At 38.1% G+C, this 16,047-nt stretch overlaps 1 protein-coding gene across 2 annotated transcripts in view; it reads right to left on the reverse strand.

Annotated features, from left to right (window-relative positions):
- PCSK5 (proprotein convertase subtilisin/kexin type 5) overlaps window positions 1-16,047 on the reverse strand; it is a 253,825-nt gene that overhangs the window by 45,564 nt on the left and 192,214 nt on the right. The window contains exons 18-21 of one of the 2 annotated variants that reach the window (XM_082784365.1): window positions 15,678-15,775; window positions 15,007-15,136; window positions 13,774-13,889; window positions 9,042-12,316 (exon numbers count right to left, since the gene is read on the reverse strand). In XM_082784365.1, coding sequence (XP_082640491.1) covers window positions 12,201-12,316; window positions 13,774-13,889; window positions 15,007-15,136; window positions 15,678-15,775 — 460 coding nt within the window. In that variant the 3' untranslated portion in view covers window positions 9,042-12,200. Of the gene's footprint in view, window positions 1-9,041; window positions 12,317-13,773; window positions 13,890-15,006; window positions 15,137-15,677; window positions 15,776-16,047 lie in introns of those variants that run through there. The other variant, XM_082784364.1, reaches the window with a different exon arrangement.

Consider the following 16,047-nt stretch of genomic DNA (forward strand, 5'->3'; position numbering starts at 1 on the left):
CAGTTTGTTATGGGAAAATTTATTCTAATTGCATCTATACAGTTGATAGAACTGGCTGTTCCTTCATTCTTACATAATGGAAGAAGTTTGACAGAAAGTCCTGTGTAATACATAAACCTTGCAATTTCTCATATCTAGAAACTCTTTTCACGTGTGTTGGTGCTGGGAAATTCAGTTTTGGCACACACATTGAATTTTAGAAGTCAAAACACAAATATGTAGTGACTTGGTTTTGGCTCACAGTTGCAATGATGTTTTTGCATTGAAGAGCAAGAGCATTGTCTGAGAAAGTGCTGCTGGATTAAACAATGTAGGAATGAAACATTCTCTAAAAAATCCCTATTATGCTCTCTGTCCCTTGTCTTTTCTATATCCATGTTTCTTTTAACAGAATTTGTAATATTTGAAGTACCTGGTAGGAAATATAAGCTATATTATATATAGCATATATAGTTATATAGTTATAGTGGTTATAGTGGTATAGGGAGTGGTATAGTTACAAATGCAAAGCATGCTAAAACAGGAGTATCCAGCTAACCATGGGCCAAAGCTGAGGTACCCAAATTGTAGGTACAGATGTAATTTTAATTTTGTAAAGGATTGTATGTCCCATGGAGTAAGGAAAAAGTTCAAAAATGAGCCATAGACCCACATGAATCAACAAAATAGTGCTCCTCAGAGGCTGGTCTGGTGTTGTTTCTAACCAGCAAGAAATCCAGAGCTAGGAGAAAATGATCAGTCTCTTGAGATGAGAGAAACAGAGACATTTGTAACTCTTTTTTTTTTTTTTTTTTTTTTTTTTAATGTAAATTTGTGCATCAGACAAACATATAAACTTTATTATTTCTGCTGATAATAGGAGCCACCCACACTGCAAATTTGATTATCTGCTCCAGTCGATAGGATAATAACACAATGTCAGAAAGAGACAGACAACGGAAGAGGTCATGTACTACCACTATGAGTATTTATAATCCTTACCTCTTAGAAAAAAAGCTGTGGCTTGCTGCCTAATAGATCTTCGGGCCATTGTTATTTTTTCTTAGTGTAGGACTCTTTACACCTTTTGATTTGTATTCAGAGGGTGTAACGTGGACCATAATCTCAAATGTCTTTATGAGATTTTACATGTATAATATAATTTGATATTCGTTACAACAGAAAAATTGCCAACTTCCTAAGTCTCAATTTCTTTCTTACATGTTTTTTGCTAGACAATGCACCACCATGAAAAAATGCAGTATTTGGAAAATCTTCTGTTTGCAGGTTTGGTGGCTTGGTGTTTTATACTACTGCCTCTACATAACTAGGAGATCTGTCCTTGCAACATTATTAAATACTTACTTCTCTCATATTACTTTCCAATATTTGTAATAAAAGCATTTTGTTTCTTCCGTCCTTACTACCTTCATTTTATTTGCCTGTATGCTTTTCCGTGGGACCTGAGATATTAATTCACACACCCTGGCTATCCCCTTTCATACCCTTCCCACAAGGTAAAAGTGCTGAGTTTTAAAAGGTTTCTGTTATTTCTTCGTTACTTCTTTCATTGGAAGTGCTGTAATTCATTTCAGCTGCCTTGGAATAGTGCCAGGAAGACCAGCTCTCTGCTGACTCTATTGTCTCAGTCGAAGCATTTCAAAGCATACAATTATAGGAATGCACATCAGAAATTGCTTACATATTAGGCCCTCTGAATTGCAAGTCACATCTAAAGCTGTAGATCTGCCAATAAATGTTAACAGAATATCCTTTTTTCCTTTTTTCTTTCTTTTATTTATTTTTTCCTTTTGGGTGAGGGGGGGAGGGGTAGATATTCAAGGAGTTAAGACAGAAATGCAGCTTTAGAGAAAAATTTTAAACTATTCCACAGGGTGGTTTAACTGTTTGCCAGATTTCTTGTGGGCTATGTATTTCTTGCAAGATAATACCACTTACCAAACCTCGACTCTCTTTTTTTTTTTTTTTCTTTCTTCTGTATTAAATTTCTTTATCTGCCCAGTGTACAAAAATGGAGAATACCACTGCCAAAGCACCCCAGCTCTGCCTTAATTCAAGCAATACCAGTCAATTACTTTGGGCCTTCCTAGATTTAATTTTCCCCCCTTTGTCATTTCTGTTACTTTGTCACCTTGCTTAAAAATGGTTGTCACATTGTTTAAAAAATAAGGGAATGAAGTGTTAACATACTTAATACCTCATAATTGGAAGACTTCTGTTTACAATTTCTTGTGTTTCTAGCATTGTCTCTTCATCAGGGTCATGTCAAGTTGTAGGCTGTGCTTTTAACTTCATACAACAACCTATACTTAAAACAAGTTCCTATCTGTTGATAGGTGTGTTTTAAAATGGGGCAAGACATATACCCATTAAAGAGGCAGAAAAAAATGAATTGCAGTAAACTCATCGAGTCAGGTTAATGGTGTAACAGCAAACTAAAACCTGGTTAAATACTGCATAAGCAGTATTAAGGACATGGCCCTTATCTTGACTCTATTTCCCTCCTGATTTCCAAAATCTGCCATTTATTCACAGCACATGGTGTTTCAGTAGGGCAGTTGGATGAGGGTGTGAATATCTTTGCAAGCCAAGGCTGGAGTTACATAGAATTTTATATGCAGGTAGTCATAAATCAGTTTTTCTCTTGTAGCTCCCATGAGATTTAGTCACTGAAAGTCACATACTAATTCCCCACCTTTCTTAATAAAAAAATCACTCTCTCTCATTTAAAAAACATTCACAGGTTATCTTCTTAAGCATTACCAGTGACATTTTTGTGTAACCATCCAAAAAAATGACCTTATTTCCTCCTTTTGCTTGTTTACTTTCACAGAACCTTGTATATAGATTTTGTACTTAGGCTTTGTATCACTTGTATTGCTTGTATGCGATTTTACAGGTTACAAAAGTTTCACCCAGCTGATAAAGAAACACTCATCATAACCATTTTTCACTGATCAGCCTAGAAAATTCAGTGTTTGGAAGAGTTCTGCTTTTCCCATATTCAGCTTTGACACATTTTTTTTGGCTGGAAGATGGGACTAGCTCCTTGAATTTTGTTAAAGAAAAGTCTATCCATGAAGCTTAAGTCCACTTAGACTAACCTGTGTGTAACAAACCATTAAACTTCATGCTGAGGATTCCTCTTGGAATTACCTCTCATCTGAGCCCAAAGACTTAATATTTGATAAGTTACTGCTCCCTGAAAGGAATCTTGTCTTCACCTTGAAAATTTCTGAGCACAGAGATTGTGGGATTGTGGTATTTCCTACACTTTTCCCCCTACCCCACCCCTTGACACAATTTTGGGTAAGCATATGAAACTTGAGCCTGCTTTCCAGTTCTGATTTGTCTAGCTTCAGCCTCATGTTAATTATAAGCTTCCAGTCAGTCATTTTACACAGTGACCACATCCCTGTCTCCCTGTTTGGGTGACAAAGGGACAAAGGGGAGATCCTTCATGAATATTGATGTGATATGAATCAAGATGTTGAGAGGGATTTGGGATGGAAGTCTTCTCTTCAAAAGTGATGAACATGAAAGATGAGGTTAAGATGCAGGCTCCTCAGCCACTGCAGACCCCTTGTGCCAAGGGATGAGGCAGAACCTTGGAAATGGATGAGGATATTCTCCATGAACAGCAGTGTGTGGAGCAGAGTAAGATATAATAATTTTAGGATGAAAGAGCCTTTTGTTTCTGAATTAACTGAGATCACATAGAGCCTGAGGTTAGTTTTAATTGTGAGATGCTACTGCCTTTATCAACTGCATTATCTTGCACAGCCCTCTATTCTTTTCCCTATTGAATAAAAATATTTACATCAAACAAAGGTGCCCTGTTTGTTGACACGAAGGGAATTTTTGTCTTTTTATTTTTGGTGTGTGAGTTTCTTCCCTCATTTCTATGTATATATGTATATTGTATATTCTATGTATATATATATATATTTCTACTTATACAATGGTTGTTAGAAGCCCATTGAAGAGCCAGAGCCCTAAGTGGTACTGTGCAGGTGTAAATGGAGTCCAGAAAGATGTTTTCCTTGTTTTAAAAATCTGCTTTAAATCTCCATTTGTGCTAATAATGTGGATGACTGGAAGCATAAGCTGGCCAGGATCAGGGTTTCCCCCTTGCCTGTTTAAGCACAAAGGTCAGAGCCTGGTAGGTTATTCTGCTGTTCACTTGCAGCCTGAAATTTGACAGCCTCATGAGAAAGTGGGAAGGGAAATGTAGCAGTCGCTGTCCTTATTGCTAATATTGTGCTCTGTACCCTTCTTATTTCTTGAAGGAGGGGGAAACACTGTGTCTATCTCTCAAAATTTCAGAACTACATGGGTAAAGAATCTGCTTAGCCTCTCCATTTCTGGAGCTTCAGATTCCTATTTTTTTGTGAAGCTCAGTAGCCAAGAATGTCCAAAATGGCAGGGAAATGGAGACACTCAAATCTCACTGAAATTTATGTAATCTTGCTGGAAATTATGTGTTGGAAATCCAGATTGTGTCTTGTGGAGTATGGAAAAGAAAGGCTGACTGGATCATTAAGTAAAGGTGGTGTTATTTGCATCTGTACACATTTACATATGTTGAATGTACAATTAAACACAGGATCTTTCAATGCTTGAAGAAAACTCTTTATAATCCAGAGGCAACAGTAGCAGCATGGTGTCTGTCTCTTATGTTTTACAGTGAGCTGTACTTAATTGGTATAAACAAAGCCTTCCCTGACCACAGGATTTCTGCAGATAGACATAAGCCCATGGAGGAAACAGAAGAACATCTCAGGGCTGTATTTAAGTTGTTGTATCCATCTTAAATAGAGCAACCCTTTGCTGGAGATCCTAAACTTAACTGGGACATGATCTGCTGAAATAACTGGGCAGATTTTAGCAGGGAAACTCTTGCCCCAACAGGACATAACAAAATAGATTCATACTGGTAATCAATTTCACATTCTATTCTACTTTGTTTTCTACTTTGCTTTTCTCTTCCTGCTAAAGGTAGGTATCCACAAATACTGGGCAGGATCAGTGTACTACCTCCTAGTTCTGCAAAGCAACTTTTCAGTGTGATAGTTTTCACAGAATCATCTAGGTTGGAAGACATCTCCAAGATCACCGAGTCCTACCTTTGACCTAACACTAACAAGTCCTCCACTAAAGCATATCATTAAACTCTACATCTAAATGTGTTTTAAAGACCTCCAGGGATGGTGACTCCACCACTTCCCTGGGCAGCCCATTCCAATGCCAAACAACCCTTTCAGTAAAGAAGTTCTTCCTAATATCCAACCTAAACCTCCCCTGGTGCAACTTTAGCCCATTCCCCCTCGTCCTGTCACCAGGCACGTGGGAGAATAGACCAATCCCACGTCGCTACAGCCTCCTTTTAGAGAGCAATAAGGTCACCCCTGAGCCTCCTCTTCTCCAGGCTGAAAAATCACAGCTTCCCCAGACGCTTCTCATAAGACTTGTTCTTCAGACCCATCACCAGCTTTGTTGTCCTTTTCTGCACTTGCTCAAGCACCTTGATGTCCTTGTAGTGAGGGGCCCAAAACTGAACACAATACTTGAGGTGTGGCCTCACCAGAGCCCTGCAGGGGGACAATCACTTCCCTAGACTTGCTGCCCACACTATTTCTTATGCAAGCCAGGATGCTGTTGGCCTTCTTGGCCATCTGAGCATGCTGCTGGCTCATATTCAGCCGACTATCAACCAATACTCCCATGTCCTTCCCTGCCAGGCAGCTTTCTAACCACTCATCTTCCAGCCTGTAGCCCTGCTTGGGGTTGTTGTGCCCCAGGTGCAGGACACGGCACTTGGCCTTGTTGAACTTCATACAGTTGGTCTCAGCCCATTAGTCCAGCCTATCCAGATCATCCTCTTGCTTAAAGTCCCCCCTCATTCCTAGCCTCCACTATAGACACTGCAGAAATACCGAAAAGGTAATCACTTCTGATGATTTCCCAAGCAAACAGTCCAGGATATTCCCTTTAATAAATACATATTCTTTGCTGAAGGTGCAGAAACGGGCAGTTGAGACAGCTCCTATTATTCAGGTACAGCTGGAAAGAGGCTTTGTAGCACCTTTTAGCTACGTGAGCTCCTTGCCCCCCCTTGGGACTGAAAGCGTTCAGGGAGGCTCTGCTGGAGGTAGACCCAGTAAGAACAGCATTTATACACCTTCGATATGTCCTTGCTCTAGTAGGAAAAGGGCCTTTATTTTGGGAATGAGTATTACGAGTTATTTTTGTCTTTTGATCATTGGCATGAGAACATGATCACAAGCACTGGGGCTGACAGCAGTGCAAAGTGTGGGGACTTGGAGACCTTCTGACCTACAGCTCAAAGAGCATCTGCACCCACCGGGAGCAGGGCAGTGGACAGGATAGGGACAATTGTAAATGGAAGAGATGGATATTATTAACTAAATCACACTTGTCAAGCTTGAGTGAACATTCAGTGCTTTTATTGAGTTTGTGTGATGGAGCCATTAATTCTCCTTGGGTAAATAAATATTCACATCCTGGCAATGTTCTAGCTTCTCCTCCCCAGGCTGATTGGCAAAATGGGTACTTAACCAGCTAATTTCGTAACACCATAAAGCAAAGACGTCCACTGTGTTTTGTGATGGGATGGTATTATTTGCTTTGAAAATTGATGTTGTTTTCCCAGAAGACCTTCAACAAATCCATCCCCAAACACTGAGAAACAGTGATAAATAAATGATTGTATAAGGGGCATTCAAAGCTGTGCCTTGCCCATTTTTTTTGCAACAAATGCATGAGCTGCTCAGAAGAAAAGAAATATGACAAAAACCAGCCTTTGGGTTGCATGGACAGGCTCAATTTGTTGCTTACTGAAAAAGTTTTTGTTTTTGTTTTTCTAAATGCTTAGAGCCTTCCTGCCATAATATGTTTTTATCCTGAGGATTTCAGTGAGACCCTGTATTACTTTGCTCTGAAATTTTGCAGAAATGTCCCCAGACCACAGTAAGTTTGAATCCTCTTGGCTCACCAGTGTGCAACCAACAGAAGGAGTGCAGGTGTTGATTGCACTGCCACAGGTTGTATGCAATACTAAACTCTATAGCTTGAATTTGATCTCAAGGACACTGTGTTGCTACATATAATTCTTTAGTCCTTGCTAGTGGACTAAGAGCAGGATTAAAGCCCCAAAACACTGTCATGAGTTATGGTAATAAATAATCAGATAATCAGTTTAAACAAAATTGGAATCTTCCATAATGATTTAAGACAAGTAAATAAAAAATTTACATCAAAAAAATTTGCCCTCTGTTAAACAAAGCGTTCATACTTTTTCATCCTTAGTTATCATATATTGAAACTGCAGATTCTGAAAATTTTCATGTAAGTTCATGTTGGGTTCAGTTTCTTTTTGATGTAACTCGACTAGGACATTTTTTGTATGTTGTAAAACTTTTTTAATGCTTGCTTAAAATATTTTGCACAAACATTTAATGACAGACCTTTTCTTGATTCATTCTTAACCAATGACATGACAATGGCATATGCAATATAAATATAAGGCATGGTAATGGATCAAAGACAAGTTACTGTTCCATGAGTTGCACTGCAGATTGAAAACATTGAATCATACAAGCTGTCACTTAAATGTCTTTACAGGAATCTTGAATTTATAACAGGTCTTCTTAAAGTCATTCAGTTCATCAACTTTTTTTTTTTTTTTTTTTTTTTAAGTGGCAGGTAGTTACCTAAAGTGGCCACTGATACAGGTAATACTCAGTCTGGTTGCAATGTGGCTACTAAGAGAATTAACTTGGCTATCACCAGCTGCAAGTTCTATTTAGGAATGAAGTTGCTCTAGTATCTCTGCATATAGCTTTACTCATCTTAAATGGTTATAGGATCATGCCTCTTATCATTACCTGACAACAAGCAGCAGCCTTGGTATTATACCATATATTCAGTAACAGGGTTTGCTCAGAATTTCACAAGGACATTGGAATCTTGTAGTCCAAATAGTCTCATAGGGAAGTCTCTATTAGAAAACTGTGTTCTCCACAATGAGGGAGCTTGCAAAGCCTCCCAGAAAGAGATGAGATATACCAGTGGAGATTGGTGTGTGGGTAGATGGGGTCTAATCCAAGAGCCACAGAAGCTACTGGTCAGAAGCATAGTTTCCACTGACACAACCTGGTGTGTCTCTGATTTGCTGATCCCACAACACTAGTGTATGATTGAGATGGACAGCAGCAGCTAGAAAGGCATATGGCCCACTTACAGAAAGAGAAATGCATCCTCCACTTACAAAATGGTGCATTCATACAACAGACTTTAGCAGATACTCTGCTTGTCTATGGCATGCTAACCTTCTTTCTGGTTAAAATAGTGTTAGCTGATGCATGAGATTTTTTTGACCCACAGCTGCCATTGCCTCTGAGACTTTTAGTAAGGAAGAGGTCTGTTGGGGTATTCATTTCACTTTTAAATCAATGATTAATAAGAATTATTCTGAACATACATGAACAGGCAAATAATTTGCCATGGAAGTGACATGCCTTAACAAGAAGATTAACTTTAAAAATGTCATTTATTTATTTTTTTGACTTGTGTTATAAATAAGGCAGAAATCAATGAACAGATCTGGACTGACATCATCAAGTGTCCTTTCATACAAGATGAAAAGTTGCATTTTCTTCAAGCATAGCAGGTCTTCCTAACAAGGTTCATATCTGTTCTGCATGCTAACAACAAGGTGTGAAGTAATGAATACTCCAAATATGTCCAAATACTGTCAAGTATACTCAGCATTGATCAGAGATCAATTACCTAAGATAATTCTGCAGGTGGGGACATACTAGCTTCCTTCAACCACAATCCCATTGCTGCAGTGAGCCTCTTGTGCAAGGACTAACTATAGTGCTGTTTACTAATTCTGCATCTGGCCACTGCTGTCAATGCATCAAGAAATAAAAATGTTCAAAAAGTCTGAACCGACACCAGAAACTTCTCATTTTCAATCTAAATTGAAAATCCAGGCTTGCTTTTCTGTGAGGCTTCACAGACCAACATTTAGATGTACACACTCTAGGACAGATTTATTTGGCCAGAGCTGTAATGGATGTACTCTTTGTATGTTTCCCATTCAAAGAAGATGAAACCTTGACATTGTGATTGCTTGAATTTCTCATGCCAGTTTGAATATGAAGGTGGGATGGCACCTGAAAGAAGCATCTCTTCATAGAGCATTGGTGTAAGGGTTAAGCCAACCTTTTTTCCCAGTGTGGCTTAATGAAACTATTGCTGAACAGGTGCTGTCCAAAAAATGACAGGAAAACTGGGAGACCGATGACCTAAATCCATATTTTGAAACCAAGTTGGTGATACTGAGATATTTGAGGCTGAAAGCCAATGGCTAAAAAATGTTTTTTTTTTCAGGATCTTCTTTACATGTCCTCAGTGAACATGCTTAGATCTTCTGAATATACAAATTCTGAGGATGAGTTGCCATTTTGTTCTCCACTTAGGTTGTAGGACTAAGTGAAAAATGAGTGAAATCATCAGCTAATGTCAGTGGAAGATCTGATCCTGCAGGGATCACAGCTAAGACTACAGGAAGCCCTCTCAGTTTAATGGAATGGAGAGATAGCCTGCTGCTCTTAAGTGGTAGACCAGGGTTGTTACCTGAGGTGTGCAGAATGTGAGTATTAGCATATAAACATGCATTAGTACTGCACTGTGCAAATGGCCATGAACAACCATAAAACTACTACACTCCTCCTAAGCTTTCTGAGTCAAAAGGTATTTATGCATGCAGCTTTTTAATCCAAAGAATGCATGAGACAAACTCTTATGGGGAGGAGGAAGCCAGCACTATTGCCCATCAGGGTTTGGACATGGCTGAACTGATAATACACAAAAGGTGTCCTCCCACAGAAACCAGACATTTATGCTTTCGTAAATTTCATCACTTAAAAAAAAATCCACAAAAAAATGAGACACCCTTACCCTCCCCCAATTTGTTTCGATGACTTGCACATAGTATCTATAGGATAAAGCTACCTGTGCCCTTCAACAGAGATATTTTACATATAGATTACCAACATGTTTTTCCAGACCAAAGGAACATGAATTTAGGTTAATTTAATAGAAAAAATAAAATATGGAATAACATTGATTTTGGCCGATATCAATTACAACAGAACTACCCTATTTTACAAATAACAACTGAACATTTTACACATGTACAGTATTTTTTTTCAGTAAAAATGAATTTGGATATAACAATGTGTCAGGTTTTTTTTTTTTTAAAGAAAACAGATATTAATTTTTTCTCTATAATAGTGTTAGAGGCATTTGTAAGTATCCAAACAAACTCTTTACAATCCATTACATAATTAAATCTCAATTATGAATATATATTTATATATAATATATATATAATATTAACTTAAACTTTGAAAGCATTATGTTCTAGTTAAAAATGTTATATTGAGAAATGAGGCAGTAACAGACTAGTAGTTAAACTAGCACATATTAAATTCTTATAACTTTGCATGTTTAGCAGGAAATCTGTGATGGGCACCAAAGGAGCTTCACAGGCCCCCTGTCATACAGAACCAGACATCGGTTGCAATAGTTTATCTGCTCTCTGGAAAAGTGGGCATATTATTTCTATAGATTTGTATCCATAATTTGTAAAACTTCCACAATCATTTTGGTATTTAGAAAGGAGGTTCTCTTTATTTTCTAACATTTACATGCTTAAACACCTGCAATACATTTTCTACTTGTGTGTCCTGGAAAGAAAACAGAGAGACACTTTGCACGTTTTAAGTATTTTCCCCCCAAAACAGTATCTTCAAAGTTCAATTTACTATTTTTCGTTAAAATTAATGGCTTCCAAACAGCATGCTAAGTGAAGCTGATGAATAGATATTAAACAGAAATTTGTACTGACAGCTGTGTACCTGGGTAAAGAGAGAAGAGAGGCCCATTTCTCTTACCACCCAGGATGGTTTTACAATGAGGTAACTCTATTGGCCTCAGCAGGATTATTCCTGCTGAAATTTGTACTGTGAGCAGTTAAAAGCAGATTCAGGCCCATCAAGACACGATTGTTACATCAAGAAAACAGTTGATTTATTGCCCTATATGTAATTACCCCTGGAGATGTATTTGGCACAGTGTTACATGCTCAATTATAAATCCAGTCCTGTAAACACGTTCTGTCACATACAGTCACACTGGCATTTCTGTATGGGCACCATGAAATATCCCCACATATCTGCATGATAATATCCCCTTTTTGGTGAACATTACAAGACAACAATAATTTATGACTACTCCTTACATGTTAGCAATGTTTTGATTTCCACGTATACATTACTCTTGCTTACACAAACCAAGAGTAGTATCTTCCAAACTTGTTCACAACAGGAACAAAGTTTTTTTTAAGTTTATTTGAAATAGCTTTTACAATTTAAAAAAATAAAATAAAAATCCTAGCATATCTGTTAATAAGCTAGCTGTCTAAAAATGAGATCTATATGACCAAAAAAACCACTTTGGGCAAAACATATATACACACTGCATGTGATACAAAAAACAGCACACAGCAGAGGAAGTAGGAAAGAAATGTGTGCAGAAATGATCACTTTTCTTTTTTAAATACTGGTACAAAAGGGACAGAACTTAGTCCTGCAGCTGACGATGTTTCTGATTCCCTTAGGGACTCATTTCCTGAAGTTCCCCCTGTCAATTCACATAGCACAACAAAGACTAATGCAAACATTTTTCGTGTTGTTTAGTTTTAATCCGTGTAAACATGTGTGTTCTTGAACCACTCTAAACCTTGAAGGGGAAACAAGCAGGAAAAAAAACTGGAAGAAAAAGGACCTTCAAAAAACAGGAATAATTCTAAGGTTGACAGGAAATCAAATCATGAGTTAAACGTTAATTTTGGCATCAAATGCTTTGGTCACACAATACTGACTCTGTGGTTCTGGATGCTCAGCTCTAAACACCCAGTTATGAAAGGTAGGCGTGTTGTAGTTTTTCCATTTAAGTTCCAACAAACAGTTCACCATCTCCCCAGACAAAGAAGGGGGAGAGAGAGAGAGGTGGCTTTTTTTTTTTTTTTTTTCTTTTTTCCTTTTTCAATAATACGGATTAATCTATAAGTCTACAGGAGCAGGAGGACTCTGGGAGGTGTCAGTTCACCCCTTGTGCGTACATGTTCTGCAACACAGTTGCTGGAGCACTTTCCGCTGGCAGAGATTGTTCTTTTTCACCAGCATACAGAATCCTCCCTCGGCCCAGGACTCTTCCGTGGCTTCCGGAGGGCAGCAGCAAGAGAAGAAGGGGAAGTTGAAGGTTTGGAGAGCATGGTGTGTACAATGGAGGGAAGTTTAATTGGTCAGACAGGCAGATTTGGTTGAAGAGACCATTCAGGAGCAGGTAACAAGTAGGAAATTTGGTCCATCAGAAGGAATTTCAGTCAACAGCATTTTTTTTTCAGGAAGAGATATTGTGTGGTCCAACAGGGAATGATTGGTATCCATTTGTGAAAAGGAAAAAAAGATTAGAAAGAGAATAATTAGAAAACAGTGATATTTACAGCAAAGGAATTGGTTCTTGATTTTCATGAATCAAAAGAATAAAACAGTCAAACCATGGAAAAAGAATAAACATTTTCAACAGAAACGCAAATCCTGCAGAGTGAGTTAGACACGTCCCCAGTGCTGATGGTCAGGCAGTGAAATGAGGCTCACCATGCTTGGTAACATAACAGAAGGAAAGACTTCTATACTTTCCTTGGCTACCCTGGGCTGTGGAGAGCACACACCATGTGGTGGGATCCAGCAGGACGCACTGCAATTGCCTCATGGCCCACATGCCCATGTGTTGCCTTGTCATGGCAACTGCACTCAGAAGAACCAGGGAGACAGGACTGAGGCAGGGTGTCCCCAGACCTGGGCAACTGTATGTGTGTATCCAGCTGAAGCTGCATGTGGACAAATGAGGATGGATTTTCCCTACCGTAATAATGACCAAACTGTCTGCATATGTATATGCATGTATTACTGCACTTATATCAGGTATCTTTCACGCTGCTTAACACTGGGCTTTGTTCTGGTGTGATTTTCCTCTTGGGTAGCACTTGTTCGGTTGTTATTTACAAGTAATTCACATAGTAGTATTTTAAGAGAAGCATGATGCTATCTCAGTGTCTCTGTAATTTTGACTTTTGAAAGGAATGACTATTAGTGAATAATTAAGCCAATCATGCAGTAAGAATGATACCTTCATTGCCTCGGAGAGCTTGGAGGAAGTTCAGGTCTCCATTAAAAATTGGTGCCTTCTGTTCTTCTTTTTCTCATTGCCCTTTCACATAATTCAAGTAACACTACAGGTACTTAAGATCCTTTATACTTACCAGCATTTTCATGGTTTAAAGTGGTGAAATAAATAAATGTGATTCTATTGACAGTACGCTAGGGTCCTCATATAAATTTTTTTTTGAAAGCAATATCTTTTGAAAAACAGAAAAGGAAGCAAAAGTAGGTTGCTGCCAGGGGGGAAAACTATTTTAGGAAAATTCAGGTGTGTATGTGACTAATCCTATTAATGCACACTTATGTGGCTTTCTCCTTTTTGCAAGACTGAAAGAAGTAAAAAGTAGTGTAGACCTCAAACTGAGAATTTGACAAATGAAGAGGCCAGACCATCCCAATAAATGTAAACGAAGCACCAACGGTAAAACAGATCTTTTGAGAGAATTGCACTCACCATCCTTGCAGACTGTTCCCACTACACAGACACCAGAGTCTAGGTTATAGCCGCTTGGACAGATCGTACAGTTTCTGTCTCCTTGACCACTGCAGTCCAAACAGCTGGCATCACATCTGAAAGACAGTGTTATGGTTGGCCTTATGGCCTCACCAAGTACAAGAGTTCCGAGGAGGCTGCTTTGGCACTGCAAAAGGCTTGTTTGCTGTTTCCAGACGTATCAGCTGTTCTAACAATGGTAATAATTAGAAAACCCCACAACCTCCTCCTGCAAGTCAGTCCTGTTTCTGTCCTTCAATCACTTTTTATTCACATTTTTTTGAAACTAAATATCTGCGTTAATCTAGTATTTAGGAACTATGCAGTAGTAATCAATTGAAGTATTAAGCTGATAGTGCATCTATACACCAGCAAGGGATGAACTCAAAGCCACAGGATGGAAAAGACTGACCTGCCCCCCAGTCATTTCATCACCCTTTTGGCTGAATCGATTGCTTTTTTTGTGTGTGTGGAAGACTGGAAAACTGTAACACATGGTGATTCCTTTCCTGTGCTGAACTCAATGTGAGTCAATAATAAACAATTCCAAAGGGCAACGAGTGGTATTTGTTTAACAAAGAATGAAATAGAAAAGTATGTCCCCTCTTTGCACAGCACTAACTTCTCCAAGGCTTATCTACCTATTGGTACACTCAGATGATCTATGCTGGACAGTAAGTCTGTTAATATATTTATGTCATGTTTATGTCTATACAGCTGAAGAACTGAAATGCTCCTTATGAATAGTAATTAACCTGATATTAAAAAATCATAGATTCACTTTTTTTTTTTTTTTTTTGACTCGTTGGGAAACATAGATCCTCTCCCAGATTTGTAAATTCTACATTTCTGTGCATATCTACTCAGATTCTCACTATAGGCTTTTTAAATTGAAGAACATGTATGTTTACTAGAAAAATATTTTCAGATGATCTGCATGAATATAACTTAAAATTTAAAAAACAAACAAACAAACAAACATTTTACTTATTTGCTTAGTATAAAGCACATTTTTCCTGTTTTTTTGAAGTCAGCAGTGTTTTCTGTTCTCATAAGTATTATCTTTCTCTGGACTTGATGATCCTTGTGTGTCCCTTCCAACTCAGGATATTCTGCGATTCTGTGAAATGTATTCTCAACACAGTAATAGCTAACATACTACTGAACATCAGACATATTAGCCACAGATCATACCTTTTGCAGCTTTTGTATCCACTTTCAGTAGAGTGATCAAGATAGTAACCAGTACTGCAGGACTGCACACATCTCCCATCTTCCATAAAATAGCCCTGTGTGCAGTTTATACAAGCGTCTACTCCACCACCTTAAACAGCAGAGAAAACACACTATATTAGCGGTTAGTTCCTCCTATTGTGTAACAGACACCAACTCTGTCTGTAGCAAAACCTTATCTTAATTTGAGAGACCATGTTTTACTTGCCTTTCTTTCAAAGAGTAACATCAAACAATATAGGTGTATGTTTAGAAGAAAACACATTACATAATTGCAGTATTTCTTTTTGTGAAAGAAATGTATGTTGGTAGTTCCATACATGCCATAAAATCTATCCAATCATTCTTCCAATCCAGAAAGAAAATGGAAGGCATTACCGGAAATTAGAATGAGCATTATTACAGGGAAAAAAAAAAAAAAAAAGAATTTATGCACACCTTCAATTAGGTTTTCATGTTAGCTGAAACAAGTCTGCCATATTTAAGATATATTAAAGAACTATCAAAAGAATTAAGAAATTATATGTCAGCAGGCACATTATATTGTAACTAGAATGTAGTAAAAATGAAAAGATAAAATCGGAGCTAAAATTAGAGAGGAAAGGAAAACAATGCAGATGCCAGTCAGATACCTGCACATGTTGCACAGGAGCGGTGACATGGTTCACATTCCCTACCATTATGGTATTTTCCATCTTCACAGCGGATAGCACATCTGGTGCCGTGCAAACTATTGTAAAAAGGAAAAAAAAAAAAAGAAAGCACGATGTCTGAGCAGATAACAGCAACAAAAGACAAAAAGGTCATTCACAAACCACTAGTTCTCTTGTAATGAAAGTGCAACTCATAGATTAGGATTCATTGGCTTCCTTCACTGGTCATATCTGTGTAAATTTAGAGACAGCAATCACATCAAGTGGGAATGAAATGCAGTTTCATCTATGGTGAAACACAGATGCTGTTTACAAACTCATTGTAAATACTACCAAGTAGTAGAGGACA

The sequence above is a fragment of the Aythya marila genome, assembly GCF_965140915.1.
Source record: "Aythya marila genome assembly, chromosome: Z".
In the NCBI taxonomy this organism is placed as follows: domain Eukaryota; kingdom Metazoa; phylum Chordata; class Aves; order Anseriformes; family Anatidae; genus Aythya; species Aythya marila.